Source organism: Pelecanus crispus, chromosome 1 (genome assembly GCF_030463565.1).
Source record: "Pelecanus crispus isolate bPelCri1 chromosome 1, bPelCri1.pri, whole genome shotgun sequence".
Taxonomy (NCBI): domain Eukaryota; kingdom Metazoa; phylum Chordata; class Aves; order Pelecaniformes; family Pelecanidae; genus Pelecanus; species Pelecanus crispus.
The window spans coordinates 93,060,017-93,076,174 of NC_134643.1; the positions used below are offsets into that span (position 1 = coordinate 93,060,017).

Sequence of the window (16,158 nt, forward strand, 5' to 3'; positions counted from 1 at the left end):
AAGCCTCTGCTGGGGAAAGGTTATGCTTATAAAATACTTCTAAGCAAACAAGTTACCTCAATCCAGAGATGGGATAGTTTATAGAAGAGGTTTTTGGTTGACATTCATTTGATGGGATATTTTTAGTTGTGATGGACAGTCTAAAGCACAGGCTGATGAGTTGCAGTTTTCCTGAGACAATATGGTGGGATTGAGTATTAAGTCTACAAAGAAATCCTATGCTGTGATACTACTCAGAACACTCTTGGTCACCTAGCTTACACTTCTATAATGAGAATTTGTATTTGCCAAGGATGACTTCAGAGCCCAGCAGCCAGCATCTCCATTTTTAGCTGATGCAGCTCAAAACTAGAGCAGGTCTCTTGAATGTCTGGTCCTAAACTGTATGTTGGCAAAATGTGTAAGTTTTCTTTTTCTCAGCATTCTTAAAAAATACCATTGATTGTGAGATAAAAAAAAATCACTTTAAAGTTTAACTGTGGCTGATATTCTTTCTCCTGGCTGGAGCAAGAGTTAACTTTTGAGGGCAAACCCCCAGGGCTAAGTATACTAGTAAACTCCAGCTGCTTTGTACTTCTTTGCCAATGCTGAGAAGCCATAAACCCAATTTAACTTGCTGGTTAAACCAGGTTTACAGCTGTTTTGCATTGCTGGAATGGAGCAGAGCAGCTGGAGCATACCAGTGAATCAGGGTGATTTTTTCTTTGCTGGGTCCTGTGTCCCTTTGTTGATTCTGACATGGAATAAGCCACGGCAGAGGCAGTCAGTTCTTGGCAGTGCACAGTTAATTTGATGCAAGACTGGCATTTAGAGCCAAAGTCACTGTGTTTTTTTCTCTTTGCGTTTGCTTTTATATTCTTCTACTAGTTGTGTTTTCCATGGGGATATAGATGTGTAATAATTCCATGCCATACTGGCCTTATGCTCAGTCTTTGTTTTGGTAAGGGCAGCCATCAGCTTGAGTGTATTTTACAAGCTTTGCTGGCTCAAGTCATCTTACGAAAACACCTTATAAAACTATAATTCAGGAGGATGAAGAAGTCTTTGAGGTTAAAGTGCCAGCAGAATTCTTCACTTCAGAATCAGCTTGTCTCTCATTGATTTCACTTGTGACTATATCAGGTCTCTTTATTTGTCTATGCTACATTTTCCCATCTATACAATGTCATCTGGTTTTGTCTTTTTGAGTCTTGCTGATATTAATGCCATTTTGTCCTGCTGTGGTTTCATAAAAGGGTCTTAGGCTGGAAATTAATTACTTGAATGCTTCTTCTGGCTGTTTGAGATTGCAGTGCAGCATGAGTATAGATTAAGTCCTTGGTTTGGACAAGCTTGTATTGTCTCCAGATCAGTAAATCCTGATATTGGTTGCAACTTGTAGTCACTAATGTAATAATAATAAGTATTATTGGGGGATAGACTAGGTGATCTTTAAAAGGTCCCTTCAAACCTATTTATAATAGAGTTTATTACTCTATTATCAGTAATAAACAGGTGACAAATTCTAGCTGTATGTAGTTGATAAGGGGCCTAATGCTGGAAGGCAGCACGATTAATGTAGTAGGGTATGTGAATGAATGGAAAACAATTCAGGGGGATAAGACAACATATAAGAACACCTGCAGAACTATCTTTGTGTTATTTGTTGTATGCAGCATGTGCATATCGTTACGATCATCTGGGAAGTGTTTACAAACCTTTGCCCACAGCAAGAGCAATTGCCAGATCAGCTGTGTAAAATGCAACCGTGCTAATCTGAATGGCTCTGTTGAACTCCAGCCTACTTCATCTCTGCTGCTCCTGCTCTCTTTGCCACAGCCGGACTTGTGTGATTTTGAACTTACTGAGGTCTTTGTTTTAGCTTCTGCCCAAGTATTAGTTATTGGAGGAAAACAGTTGTATACCTGAAGTAGTTGCACCAGCAGCCACCACACCATGGCCAGATGAACTTCCACTCTTCCAAACCTTTTAGACTTAGTGAGTGTCTGTTCTTTCAATTTCATAGGATTGTGACATTTTGTACCTGGATTCCAGTAACGTCACACTGATGTATGCATGGTTCCTATGCTGCTGCTTTTGTGGGGTGGCAGCAGCCAGTTTGAAAATTAGAAATCTAAAAAGAACCATAAGTTCTGTCTGCAACCAGCAGCAAACACAAGGTGTCCACTCTGTTAATTTCAGCTGAGTTCATAGGAAAAAAAAAAACTTCCCCCAAATTTTCTCTGCCCATGCATGTCCAGGATTTAGTACCTTCTTTGTAGTCTGCAGATCCTGACTGCCAGCAAATCAACTGCAGGGGAGAGGGAAGGACCACCTGTTGCACTAAATGTTCACAACGCTTGCAAACAAAAATAAACAGTTTTTTAAAAAAAAACCCTAACAGCTTGTAACAGCTGCCACATTCCACCCAAGAGAAATCTTTATGCTAATAGAATCTGACAGGATCTACATTAGATATCTACACATATGCAAAGAAAAAAAGAAAAAGAAGGAAAAAAAAAAATGAGTAAGTCTTTTGGGCTCCTCTGGGTAGGAGGTGTTTTATGTATATAAGGTTTTTGTCATTGTTCTCACTCCTGTAATTTACATTCTTTGATACCTTGGAGTAAAACATTTGTTGAGTGCATGAGCTGCATGATATGGCCAAGGATTAAACTGAGCTCTTTTTGTTTTATTGGTTAAATAAGGGGACCAGTATCCCTGCTGTGCTCCAGCTGCAGAGAAAATTCTACTGCAGATCCATGTATGAAGTTGCTTAGAAAATTAATGTCTTTTAATGTCTCACATACCAGTTTGCCTCTTGTACCAGACTGATGAAAAAGCATGGAATGTACATGAGGAATACTATGCAGCTGAGTTGTAGAAAGAAGTCAGGCAGTAGCACTTCACTGTTTTGTGTAAGAGGGCTCTGATCCCAGGACACGTAGTGTTGGTGCAGGAAGCCAGTTGGGGTTATTTTCCATCATCTTGAGGGATTCAGTGGGGTTACTGACCTCAAAGTCACCATGCTTGTGAGAATGGTGTTTTCCTTCTGATCTGCCAACAAGAAGCATGGGAATTTGTGGATCAAAAGAAATTATGAGCTGAGGATTTCCAGAGTGATCTGGAGATAGCAGAAATGGGAAATGGATTAAGAAAGAAAAAATCTAAACTAGTTTAATGTTCCTCTGTGATCTGAGCAATGGCCACGGTATCACTGGGAGCTGTGGAAGTGGCCCTGTGGTATTGTTGGTAGGCTCAAAAGTTGCTGAAAGTGCTGAGAAATTTCCTCTCCTCCAGGTCCAACACTGTTAAACTGCAGTAGCTGGACACGTGGTCAGTGTGGTAAGAAGGGATGATAGGAAGCCATCCAACAGGGTAGTAGAGAGGAAACAGCCTTTTTGCACAGTCTCAGTGAAAGAGAGCTATGCTTCAGGCCTCAGAGAGTTTTTTTGCACGTTGAACCCATGGGTCCTCTCCATGAACTTGTCAGTAGTGTCACATTAGATAGTTTCAAGCTCCTTGAAATACAATGCTTGTAAGACCCTGTCTGTTTTTGAGAGATCAGGCCAAGTCCCATGGTCAAAACCACTTGGTCAGCCTGTTTGTCCAGCAAACTGCCTTTAACAAGGGACAGTATTTCAGGAACTTTTCTCTGTATTGTCTCTGGGGAGAATGTATTAGTCTGGAGGAGTTAAGCATTGGCATTCCCCTGTGGTCACTGGGTCCTTCTCCACACAGACCAAAATGGCTGTGTTTTCTTCTGGCTACACATCACTCCATAGAACAGCAGAAATAATTGGTGGAAACATCAGAAAAAAATAACATAAGGAATGAGCAAGAGTGGAAATGGATGATTTTGGAAGAGTTTTGCAAGAAGGGGGAAATTAAAGAGGCAGAGTGATACGAACTGTGCAGTCAGCAGGAGCTTTGGAGATGTTCACCTCAATAGCTATGGTGCAGCAGGAAGGGCCCTTTTTCAAGCAGGCAGGTGAGGGGAAGGAACTTGTAGAGAAAAGTAGATAAGATCAGAAAATGCAAGTTCACGGGTGCCCATAAAAGCAACGAGGAACATTTTGACCTGAGACCGTCTCAACTGAAAGTCCAGTGGAATATTGTAGGTTTAGAAACCTCAGTTGCATCTACTCCCACTTTCGCTAGTTGCCAGCAATGTATGAGCTTGGTTTTGAAGTATCCTTTCCCAAGGACTGTACTCCACCCTAGCAAGAGAAAGCCATAAAACTGTTTTAATTGCTGCTTGCCTAACATATGCCTAAAGTGGCATGGATTGCAACCTGACATGGCACCAGAAAACTAGCATTCCTATGGCAGTAGTCTGAGAAGGTCTCCTAACCCTGAAAGGAAGCCACTGCATGGGGGGTCTGCATTTCCCTGTGGCTGGACCTTGAATTCAGCAGTGGGGTTTTGTACAAGGCACCTCTTTAAGGAAAAACAAATAATCTTACCTAGTCACTTTGGAGCTAGAAGAAATTATAGGAAGCCGATCTTCCTCAGAAATCCTTCTGTTTGTCCTTTGGTCAGACATAATATGTAATACCAGCCACAATCTGCACCTCAGGGTGGTCACAGGCATGTTCTACTTTGTTAGAGCTTCAGGAGCTATTCCCCAATTCCCCTCTGCTTACACCAACATAAAGAAGAAGTAATGTCTTTGAGTTTAGTGAAGTTGCACCCCACTGAAGCTGGTGCTTGAAGAAAGCCAAGCTCCAAGTTTGAATGCCAGAAGAAAATTCACATCTTCTTCCTTCTTTCATTGTGAGCAAGTATGTGCAGCAGAGTGGCTTGAGCTGTGCTAGCTGTCAGCTGCCACAATTAATTACTACATATTGAGGCTGGTTCACCCTGCACCCCTCTGTATGTTGCTCACTTACAGATGTTGACACCTGTCTTTTGATTAATTCAGAATCCTAATACATGTAGAGAACTCTAGTTAAGGGTCACAGAGTCTTATAGAGCTGGATGCCATTAGGGATGATTTTCATATGTCAGATGCACTTAACTTCCCCTGAATTCCATGGGTCTGGCATGAACTCAGTGTCTCCAACTGGATGACACCATTCAGGAGGGCTTAGCTCAGGAAAGGCTGAAGAAAACACAAAACCCATCTCAGTGCCTACTGAAACTGAACTAAGAGCAGCAACACTAGTGACTCTCCCTCTCCCATTCCCAAAATTGGAGGAAGAAGAGGTACTTGCTGTTCTGTGCACTAATTTGGGAGTAATTACAGATCATATTTCAGGGCACAAAATAATAGTCCTTGGAAGAAAAAAGTTCTTTTCTCCTTTGTGTGGTACTGCCTGGTTGGGTAGATGCTGGCTTATCAGTAATTAGTGAATTCCTTTTGCAATTTTTGATTTGTGCCAGCATGGCAAATTATATCCAAGGTTGTGGCTCTCCTTCCACTTCCATCATTGTCAAAAAAACCCCTCCAAAAGTCTGTAAAGTCAGTGGAATGATATCAGCATAAAATCAGTGAGAGGGGTCTTAAGCCTCTGAGATTTAATTTTCTGCAGCATGCAATTCCAGTCAATTCCCAGGGATCCCCCAAGGCTCCAGCCACATGCCCGTTTGAAAGGCTGTCCAGGAAATGCTGGAATGATGCAGGGACAGCATCTAGCCAAGTGCCATCTGTTGGCCATTTACCATACTGCTTCAGAGTTTACCATGCTGCACAGAGTTTCTGAGTGCCTGAACCAAGCACAGATGATGTGGCCTAAACTTGTCTCTTTAGATTCAAACCTGCACTTTAGTACCTCATTTTGGGAGGAGGACTCCATAATGGAAGCTTTTCCCTAGGTCCAGTCTCTTCAGACCCCCAATGTAGTTTACCTTTACTTTCTTAGGACCTCAGAGAAGATGTAAGACTTTTGGTTAATGGTTGAACAGATGAGTAGATATACAAAAAGGTCTTACTGTGATTTGTGAAGCATAATCTTGCTTTTTGTTGAAGGATAAAGCTGGATTCACCACTCAGGAAATCACCACTAGAAAAACAAATGTCCTAAGCATAGTAGACCCCTACTCAGGCTTACCCGCTCCAACCCTTTGATGTGGAATAATTTCAGGTAAAGGAAGCAGATAAGTATCAGTTTGCTCCGGCATCACTGGGCTCCTGAAGCAGGGAGCAGATGTCTCAGCTTCCCTGTATTCTCAGATTGATTGTCTGTCTTGTGGTCACAGAACCCCAGCAGGTTACCTCATATTATCTTGAATCAGCTTGCGTCTAGGATATCAGTTTTGGGTGTAGTACTGGTCTCCATGTAACTATCCTCTGTTGGTAGCTTTCTGCTACTCCTTTAGAGGGATGGACCTGTTATTGCTTCAGCCCAACTTGAAAGTCAGTAGGAGACATAAAGAACTCCATATTCAAAATGGATTGGGAGCAATACATACTGAACCTTTCTAATGCCCTACAGAATTTCTACTTTGTACTGGCAGATTGTCTAAATCGTTGAAAAAGTTCACTGAAAACGTCCTTCAAACAAAATGTCCACTATCCAATGACATATCATATAGGGTTCTCACAGAAGATAAATGCTTCCTGATGGCACTTGGGGCTGGAAGTTTCTCATAAACTGTCAGCCAAAGAGTTTATGCCCATGCCACTGCAGCAGTACGATTTTTCTAGAAATGCTTGCATGTGGCAGGAGGTGGGGCTGGTGGTTCTGCAGGTGGCATCTTCACCCACAGCCTCTTCATAACTATAGCCCTCTGCACTGGTGTGCAAGCTGCTCCAGGAGACACTGTCTCTCAGAAACACTGCAAATCTGAGACTCAGCCTGCATGACTGCAGGGTTATTAAAGAGTTTCTGGCATTTGCTTGGTATGGAAGGAATTTTAGCTGGGTGATTTCATCACATTTTTAACACAGATTGTTACTTTTTGTCTTTTTAAATTTATCCTGCAGACAGAGATAACTTTTTCTTTCTTAAAGTGCAGAGAATATATATAAATTACTGTTTCATTCCTTCACTGGGATGCTTGTACTTATGTCATCAATGAATACACTCTAAAGTATTGTTTCTATAACTTCTTTGAAATCCACAGAGCTCCTCTTGAGCCATTTGACCGAGTGCTTGACATCACCTTATTCCTCTGTCAATCATCTATATAACACTAGTGCCAATTTGTTAAAAATCAGGTTCAAAACATAAAAACATTGCTTTGCAGAATGTATTGTGAATTATTTTGATGTAATGTGAGTGTGCACCCTGTTGCAAAATAACACTGCTATTTGCAAAATTCCATCTTAGCCCTACTGTATGAGAACTAGGACCATATATATACACCATACGTACCTAATACATACATGAGATATTTTTGCAAAGAAATGGTCATCTGAATCAACATACTAACCTGACTTCTAAACTAGTCCAACCTCACTTTTTTTTTTTGCTTATTTTTTGAGCAAGCCTTCTTCTTCTTCTTCTCCCCGATAAAGAGAGGTTTTTGTCTCATGCTCTTTTCTGCAGTTTGCTTCAATTGCTTTCCTTGGTAACATATTCCATATGTTTACTATCTCCCCTTTTTGTCCTTCAGTAGCCTAAAGCATTTTCCTCACCAAAAGCTGCATGGTTATTTTCCCAGGAAATATCGTTGCTCCAAAAAAGATATTATAGGAGCAAATAAAACACATTTCCAAAATGGTGCTGCCAAATAGCAAAATAAAAAAATGCTCATTATTTTTGATGACAAGGATATTAAAAGGAAAAAAAAAGTGTTGTTTAAAAATAACCAACTCTTCAATAGTCATGCAGGATGATATTCAATTAAATGGAATGTAGTTTTCCAGTGAGCCCATCTAATCTTGGATTGAAACTATGGGTTGAATTATTTTTTTTAAATTTCTATTTTTTTAATCTATATTTTCTACTCCATTCCCAGCATTGTTTGTTACTATTTATATTTTATGTTGAGGGTCCTTTTTGCAGCTGTTTCTGAAACTTTACAAAAATGCCAGATGTCATGTTGGAAACCCAAAGCTCAAAATCAGGCCATAAATCATAACCAACCATAAATATATATGTGTATATATATATATAAAAGGCCATTGTACTGTTCTTTAGCACTTCCCTTGTTGGCTTTCCTCTTCCCTCCCTCTACCACTCACAGCAAGTAGAACTGAAGTGTCTTACCTGGTGTGTTTACTTTGCAGACTCAGAGCAGAGTACTGGGTCAGACACCGAGGTGCTGGCAGAAAGGACGTCCTGCTCATTTGGCTCTCATTCTGACCTTACATCTGGTGGCCCAGGCCCTCAGCCTCCTCCACCTTCATCCATGGAAGAGATCCAGGTAGAGCTGCAGTGTGCTGACCTCTGGAAAAGATTTCATGACATTGGGACAGAGATGATCATTACGAAAGCAGGCAGGTAAGATGTCTCTGGCTTTCTGTCCAGTTAAAAAAAAGATCATAACAAAACAAACTTTTTTTTTTTTTTTTTTTTAAAGAAAGAAACCCTTTTTTTTCTTCTTGATAAGCCAAAGGAATGAATATGCAGGAAAAATTAAATGGCTGTCAGAGTTTCACATCTGTATCTCCTACTAGCTTTCTTAAGACAGGTAAAGTTGTTTCATATTACTGCTTGAATGAGTGGCTCCAAAGGAGAACTGGCAGCTGCAGGAAGCTGTTGAGGATAGTCTTTCCTTTGAGCAAATATATCAGGAAATGATCATTGTACTGTTGGCTGTACTGAATTTAAGATGAGTTATGAATTTGGGGGTGAGCCATTTGAGTTTCCTTTCAAGTTCCCATAGCACTTCATGAGCCAGTTGATTTAATCTCAAATACAGTGAAATCCAAACTCACCTTTGCACCCAATGAATGTCTTCCTGCAATTCTAAATAGATAAAATGTTAATGTCTTCCTGTATAACAAATGTGCAGGCTTAATGTTTCCCTCTGCTATTTCAAATGATACCACATCAGCTGAGGTTAGGAAGAGCCAGATTTTTTGAAAAAGAAAAACTCACCCTGGCATGCTGTTAGCCAAGCATAAGAACTTTGTTGCTGTTTGCTTTTAAAAAATGGCTAGAAGTCTGTTTGCCAAAACACAGCTTGAAGCTAGTTGTAAATTTCTAGATTCCATCAAACTAGGATTTTTTAGCCATGTTCACGTTAACATAATGTTCCTTACTTCCACTTAATGAGATTTTAATTCCGATTAATGCTGTGAAGAAGGAAGTCAGCACCATGGACAGATCCAGTTAAAGAGAACAAACCATGTGACTGTCCCAGGAGCTGTTCTGCCTCTTCCGCAGGCATGCAGAAGGGAATTTTCCCCAAGTTTTGGGGAAAAAAGCATGGTGCTCTATTGCTTATAATTTTGTTTCATGCCTGTGCTCTCAGAATTTGCCAGAACAGCTAGACTTGTTGTTTTATGTTCCCATGAAGTGAGAACTATTGCACTGTAGCCCCAGGAAGTCCAGATAATTTGAGGAAAGTTATGTTGGACAAACAGCCCAGATAATCCCTGAAGAAGATTACCAGAACCAGATCAGCTCCCGGTTTAGATATATGATCTCACTGGCACAGGAAGCATCTTGCATCAGTACAGAGTCGGTTGCTGGTTTTGCCCTTCTGCCTCAAATGGAAGAAACAAAGTAACAGGAATTATAACACTTGCCGTTATGCAACACCTTTTCCCTGGAGATGTCAAAGCAGATGCAGAGAAAATTATTATTATCCTCTTTTCATAGGGGGTGAAATTGAGACCTAAATAGATTAAGTGATCTGTCCAGCAACATTAAATATGACACTGACAGAACCAAGTTCTTTGCCTCTGACTTTGTTGTCCTGGTGCCTGAGCCATGCTGTCTCAGAAATTTAAAATAATATATTGTTACCTGTTGGATTAACTATAATTAATTCTCTTACGATACATGGAGTAGATAGACTTAACAGCAGCATAAATATCTCGAAGTGTCCAACACCAGTGCACACTAAAATGCCCAGAGCTTAGTGGTGTGAAGATGATCTCAGCAGCTCACACATTTCTGAATGAAGTAGCTGATCTTTCTGGGATCTTAAAAAGCCATACCCTGATTTACAGGTTGGTTTTGTTTTTTTTTTCAAAAAGTCACCAAACAAGTTGCAACATCAATGCCACTGCAATTTTGCAAGTAGTTCAACACAACTTCTCACAAAAGCCTTGACAGCATTGGCAGGGGTCCTGAAGAAGGAAGAGTTCATGGGAAAAAACACAGTGAAATATTCTGGGGAGATACAGCATAATGAAATTAAATACTTTGGATCAGTTAAAAAAATGAAAAATTTCTATTTGGTCAGACTGATGCACATATACAAAAAAGATTCTGTAGCTCCTTAGAAGTTTTTAGGAAATTACAATATCGAATACATTGCTTTTTTTTTTTTTAAATGCAACTTTTTGCTGAAATTTGTCACCTGCTGTCTTTGAGATATAAACTCTTATTTGTTGATTGGAACTATGTATTTTGACACATTTGATATAAAACTTTGTTCTGACATTTATGAATTGAAATGTTTCAGGTCAGCAATGGTTCATGGAACTTGCCATTCATGTTGCCTTTCTGACAAATATGGTTTCCCACATCGCATATCATCATACGAAAGAATAGATACATATCACTAATAACACAGTAATAAGAGGAAGCTGATTAAGAATTATTGTGAGATGTACATAGTTCCTTCCATGTGGGTACATGGTGCAGCTGAACTACAATTCCAGTGAAGCTTGATGCCAGGAAAAATGAGCCCCATTTAGTAGAGAAGCATCCCAAACCAAAACATTCAGATTCACTTCCCCCATCTAACTTTTTCTCTTTGCTTCAACATTTAAAAAAAAAAAAAAAAAGTTGATTTTCTTAGATCTTGGCTCAAAGATTTTGGTTTTCATGCTTTGAAGGAGAGGTCTCTATGCTCTGGGGAAAACTTTGGTCTGCATTTTCTGTTTCTCCATACAGGATGCATGATATATGATGCATCCCATAGATTAGATTGTATGATTTCTGGCAAAAGCAGCAGAACTGGTGCTATTTCCTGAAGTTTTCTTACTAATTATTGACATTTTGGAGAAGCACAGTGTAATTTGGAACTTCTTCCTTCCCCAGGGAAGATTTTGCTCTTCTTGTTGCTTTCTCTTTGGAAACCCTCTTTGAGTCCTGTAAGGCCTTCTTGTTTTGAAAGCCCTTATAATTACAGACTCAGTTGCCTATAACTACAGCTGCTCCTTAATTTTCTATGACTCGTAAGGCACTGCTTGGTTCCTGCCTGACCCCACAATGTCTTTCTGCTCTTACTGTGTAATGCTAGTTTCTAACCTACATTCTCATTTCAAACATATTTCTGGAGCTATATCCTGCCTACTTCAGGCCTACTACACTTTTTAATTTTCAGACTCCCACTCCCACTCACATTTAATTCTGCTTTGTTTTTTCTTTTCTTGAAGCTGTATTTATAGATGTCTTTTTTTGTCTGTTTCCGTAAACCTACTTCAGTCCTCTTAGAACTTTTTCTTTCTTCCTTTCCATCAGAATATTGTTATCCAGAATTTAATTAGATGCTTATAACAAGACTCCTTTTTTCTTTGTGCAGAAGATGCAAATGGCTTTCTGTCAGCTGCAGTGCATTCAAATCTGCAATCACCTTTATCTCCTTTTTTTGTTTGAAAGGCAATCTTAGACTCTGTACAAAATAAAATAAATTCAGCTTAGGCCCTAGGTCATAGTGATTTAAGCAACTAGTCCTAAAAACATCTTGAACTCTTTTTCTCTGCTCTCCTTCACCAACGGTGATCACGCATGTACCCTGGCAACATCAGCAGAGGAATTGGAATCCCTCTCCACACCCCTACAGTCGCTAGCTAAAGTCTACAGTCACCTGAGCTGCATAGAAGTGCTGCCCAAAGGGGAAAGCAATGTGCACTTATTACTGGGGAGATACACTACAAAGAGTGCTTGGAGTCCTGCTCTGGAAGGGAAGTGCTGCCTGCTGTTTCCGGAGGTGGTTATACGAGTGCGACCACGCACACAAGCACAGCCAGGAGGTATTCATCTGGGGACCCAGGTTCTACCTGTCACAGAGCCAGGATCTCATCTCAACAATGAGGGAGATGATCTCATCTGTCATATCATAGTTATCACACCTGTACTGCAGGATGGGTCAAACCTAAGTGCTGAGGCCGGGCTCAGTAATAAGAGTGGAAAAAGCCAGCATTGAGTGAAACAGGTGACCTTGTCCTCCCCTGAGTCCTCTGTGCTTCCTGATAGGTTAAATGGTATTTTGTCTGGAGTTTCTTCGCCTCCCTGAAACCATGAGTCTGAGTTGTTTGAAATGTGTACTTGGGGCTGTTTACATTACCAATTTTTTTTTAATTTAATTTTTTTTTTTTAATTATTTCCAGTGGAACGAAGAGCCCCACAGTGCTCTTCAATTAGAGACAGCAACAGGGATTTTGTTGTGGAGCTCTGTTGATGCTGAAGGGGCCCATGGAGAGGACTTGTCAGAGTGAGGGCTGGCAGGCCACAGCTATCAAACTGCCACCCAGAGGTCCTGGCCCAGTGGGCCAGATAACCTTTCTTGAGCTTCCAGAAAAATGTCCCCTTTGGGAGCTACTGAGAAGAACTGCTGGGCTCCCTCTCCCTCATAAACAATAAATCCTTTTGCTCCCAAACCCTGCCCTCAGCCTTTCCTCTCAACACACACATCTCCTCTACATGATCCAGTGCTGCAGAGGGAAACAGAAAGCCACTCCTCCCTTGTCTTGCTTTGCCTTGCCTTGCTTTCCCTCACTTTCACTCCTCACAGGATTGTTTTTATAATCCTCACAGGATTGTTTTTATAAAGAAATCTATGTTTGGCACAGTCTGAAATACAAGGAAGTATGAGGTATAGCAATGATAACTTCAGGCTGCCCTGTAAACTCACGCACCTTGTAAACACCGTGCACATATAATCTGCAAACCTAAATCAGATTATTTTGCCGAGTTTCTCAATCAGATTTTTTTATGACTGGGAAATGACTACTCTGTTACCGTTAATAGACAAATCATCTTTTGCTACAATTGAAGAGCACAGATGTCACCATTAAGAAAATTTAACCTTATTTAAGTTGTTGTTTACACAGTGTATAAATCATTACACTAAACAGTGATGAAAACTACAGTAAATTGTGTCAGTCCTTTTAAACTCTCATCTGACTTCTGCTCACTAAGCTGTCTGTACAGGAGTATTTCCAATGTCTGAAGAGCTTCAACAAATTGCATTATTGTTTTGAGATAACCTGCCAGGTACCTTTTAATTTCTTATCCCCTAATCAGGAATTGCCCTCTTTAAAACTAACCTGTGAAACAGAGAATGAATTTATGTTGGAAGGGATCTTTGGAGGTCATCTGGCCCATGTCTCCACTCAGAGCAGGCCAACTTTGAAGACAGATCCAGCTTGACACAAGATTCACATGTGCTGGTTCAAAGGGCAGGGATAAGAGTTGGCACCTTGAGACTTCTAAGACTTCAAAGGGCAGGGATAAGAGTTGGCACCTTGAGGGATAGAAACTGAAGCTTTATGCTATTGGGAAAAAAAAAATCCAGTTTGGGCATATACCTGTGATCCTCCTTTGAACAGTTTTCACAAAGGAAAATTGAGCTGTATTTTTGTGTTAAATGAAAATTTTAAATAACAACAACAACAAATAATGCTGGCTGCCACAATCCAACTACTACTTTCTATTGCTGAAAGTTCCCAGATAAGGTTCTTAATATCAGTACACTACTGTGCTGGCAAATACTATTTTAATCAAGTGTTAGAGATCTTTATATATGGTTAATTTTCTTCACATTCAGAGCTTCATAGACCTCATTGTTGTTATGGAAGGAGACAGGAATTGAGTAGACTGAGGCACACAGGTGTTACAAAAATGCTTTTTAAAACACTTCTAAGTGGTCCTAAAATATTTGTAATAACTTATTTCATATCCCATCATATTTACCCTAAAAGGGTACTGTGTGTAAGTTCACAGTCTAAGTTTAGGAAGACTGTTTTCCTTCTGAGTGGTAAAGCTAACATATAAATAACTTGATCATCCCAAACTGCTGCTGATATAAAGCCTCCTCCTAAAATATATCAGATGTCATCACGTGTTCCCTTATGAAAACAGATGGCCTTCATGTCTGTAGCTGTTGACTATAAAGCTAGCTGATATCTTTCTAGATGAAAGGTTCTTGACTGTTTATTAATACAGCCACATTCAAACGGCCTGAATTCCTTCCAAACCTTTGAGCCTCCCATTTTCTATAGGTCTGGTGCCTCTGTGGGGCCAAAAGCCAGCCAAGAGGAAATGCAGAGCACAGGGACTTAAGCAGGATTACACCTGAGTATGTCCCTAAGTCACCACTGTTTGCCTCTGCCTTTTCCATTTTCCCCTTTCCACGCAGCAGTGCTGCTGGAGACCTGCTGTGACAGTTCCAGGCCACATCCTTATGGCAAAGAAACCTGAGTTACTTTTACACCCACAGAAAAGAAAAACAGTAATAATTTACAAAACTTTAAAAGTACACTTAAACTTTAAAGAAAGCAGTGGGATCAGCTGAGCTCTCTCCGATCATTTTAGAGATTAGCCTCTAAGCCTGTTGAATGGTCTGCGGTAATCTTTTACAAGGTATTTTATAAGCAAACAACCCCACAGGCTATACTGTAACTTTACATGGGGCTGCAGATTTGGAGAGAGCTTCTTGGGACACACAGTGTTCAATTTTCCCAATACAGTGTGCAGACTTAAACCCAAAGAGACTCAGATTTAATCCTGGGTTTCTCATCAGCCCTCTGAAACGTGACCTACCTCTTAAGCTGCTCCCAAGCCACCGCTCTCCAATTAAGGAGAGCTGGACTGTAAAATGCCACATCCTGTACTCATTTGGCTTGGCAGATTTAATGAGCCATTGTGGTAGAAACAAGGTAATGGCCTCAAGCCACCAAAGACTAGTCCATTATTCCTTTCCCCCACCTCCAAGTCATTCAACTAGCAAACTCACACCATCAGTTGCACAAATCTGCTCTCTCCTAGAAGGGTTTCTGCAGACAATTTTTCTGACAGTTTTATGTCTTTCATAACTCAGGTTAGCTGTGCTCTGGCAGCTGTGGGGTGGTGCTCTCCCCACCCCCCATGATAAATGCCCTTTTCCAAGGCAGATGCAGTTACTAATAGGTCAGAACTTTCCTTCTCAGTGGCCTGAAATGGAGGAGCTGTGGGTAGGGTGAAGGCTGAGCGTCAACCTCCTCCTTCCCGCCCTCTTCTGGCCTGGATGGGGAAGAATAAAATAGCTTCTCATCATCTCATCCCTTCATTCAGCAAAGTTGTAGAGACATGTTTGGGGATATTGACATAAACTTTCCTGTTTTCTTCCTCCTCCAGGCTGTGTCCACTGGTAATACTTTTAGAAACAGAAATGTTGGGAGGAGATCTAAATCATCTTCTCTGACATTTCACTGCTCCTCACTAAATAGAAAGGAAAGTGTCATGATGGTTTCTAGGGATGGCTCCTAGAAACAGTGGACAAACATTTCTTCTACACTTTTCCACTCTTTTGGCATTGTAATTTTAAATTCCCCTGTAATATTGTCCTTCCATCCAAATGACCCTCAATCCATAAGGATATATCTACTTATCAGAGGAACAGAATGTAATTTCCTATGGGCATCCAGTACTTTCAGAGTTTCTCCTGCCAAAGCTCTGTATCTTCTGGGCAGATAGTCATGCAATCAAGTAACACCATCCTGTAGGACCTCAGCCTAAGGTTTTCTTGGATAAGGGCTAAGAAGACAGTCAAGCAGAGCTCGGGTTTGATTTAACAGTCAGTGAAACAATGCAGGATTTCTTTCAGTGCTTTGCTCTGCTGTTCTCTTCTGAAATAATTGCCTAGCTACAAACACCTCCAGAACAGTGACTAGTGCATAGCAGAGCTAAACTTGTGCTCAGACAAGAAAAGAAAGGCTGGGAATTGATTCTTGCTGGTGTAGAGTTTCATAACTTGCTATCAGGAGAAAATGCTTAAGACAGATCTGGATCATATGATGTAGAAAAGACAACTCTAATTTACAAGATTGCACAAAATACTATCAGAACTTCAAGGAAACCATGATGATAATGCCAGTGTTGCTGTTAATGGTGAAATATATGTCTAATA

The 16,158-nt window shown here is 40.5% G+C and overlaps 1 protein-coding gene across 1 annotated transcript in view; it reads left to right on the plus strand.

The window, feature by feature from the left end:
- TBX15 (T-box transcription factor 15) overlaps window positions 1–16,158 on the plus strand; it is a 98,011-nt gene that overhangs the window by 51,549 nt on the left and 30,304 nt on the right. Inside the window, exon 2 of the mRNA XM_075726372.1 lies at window positions 8,156–8,369. Within this exon, the coding sequence (XP_075582487.1) occupies window positions 8,156–8,369 (214 nt within the window). The remainder of the gene's footprint in view (window positions 1–8,155; window positions 8,370–16,158) is intronic.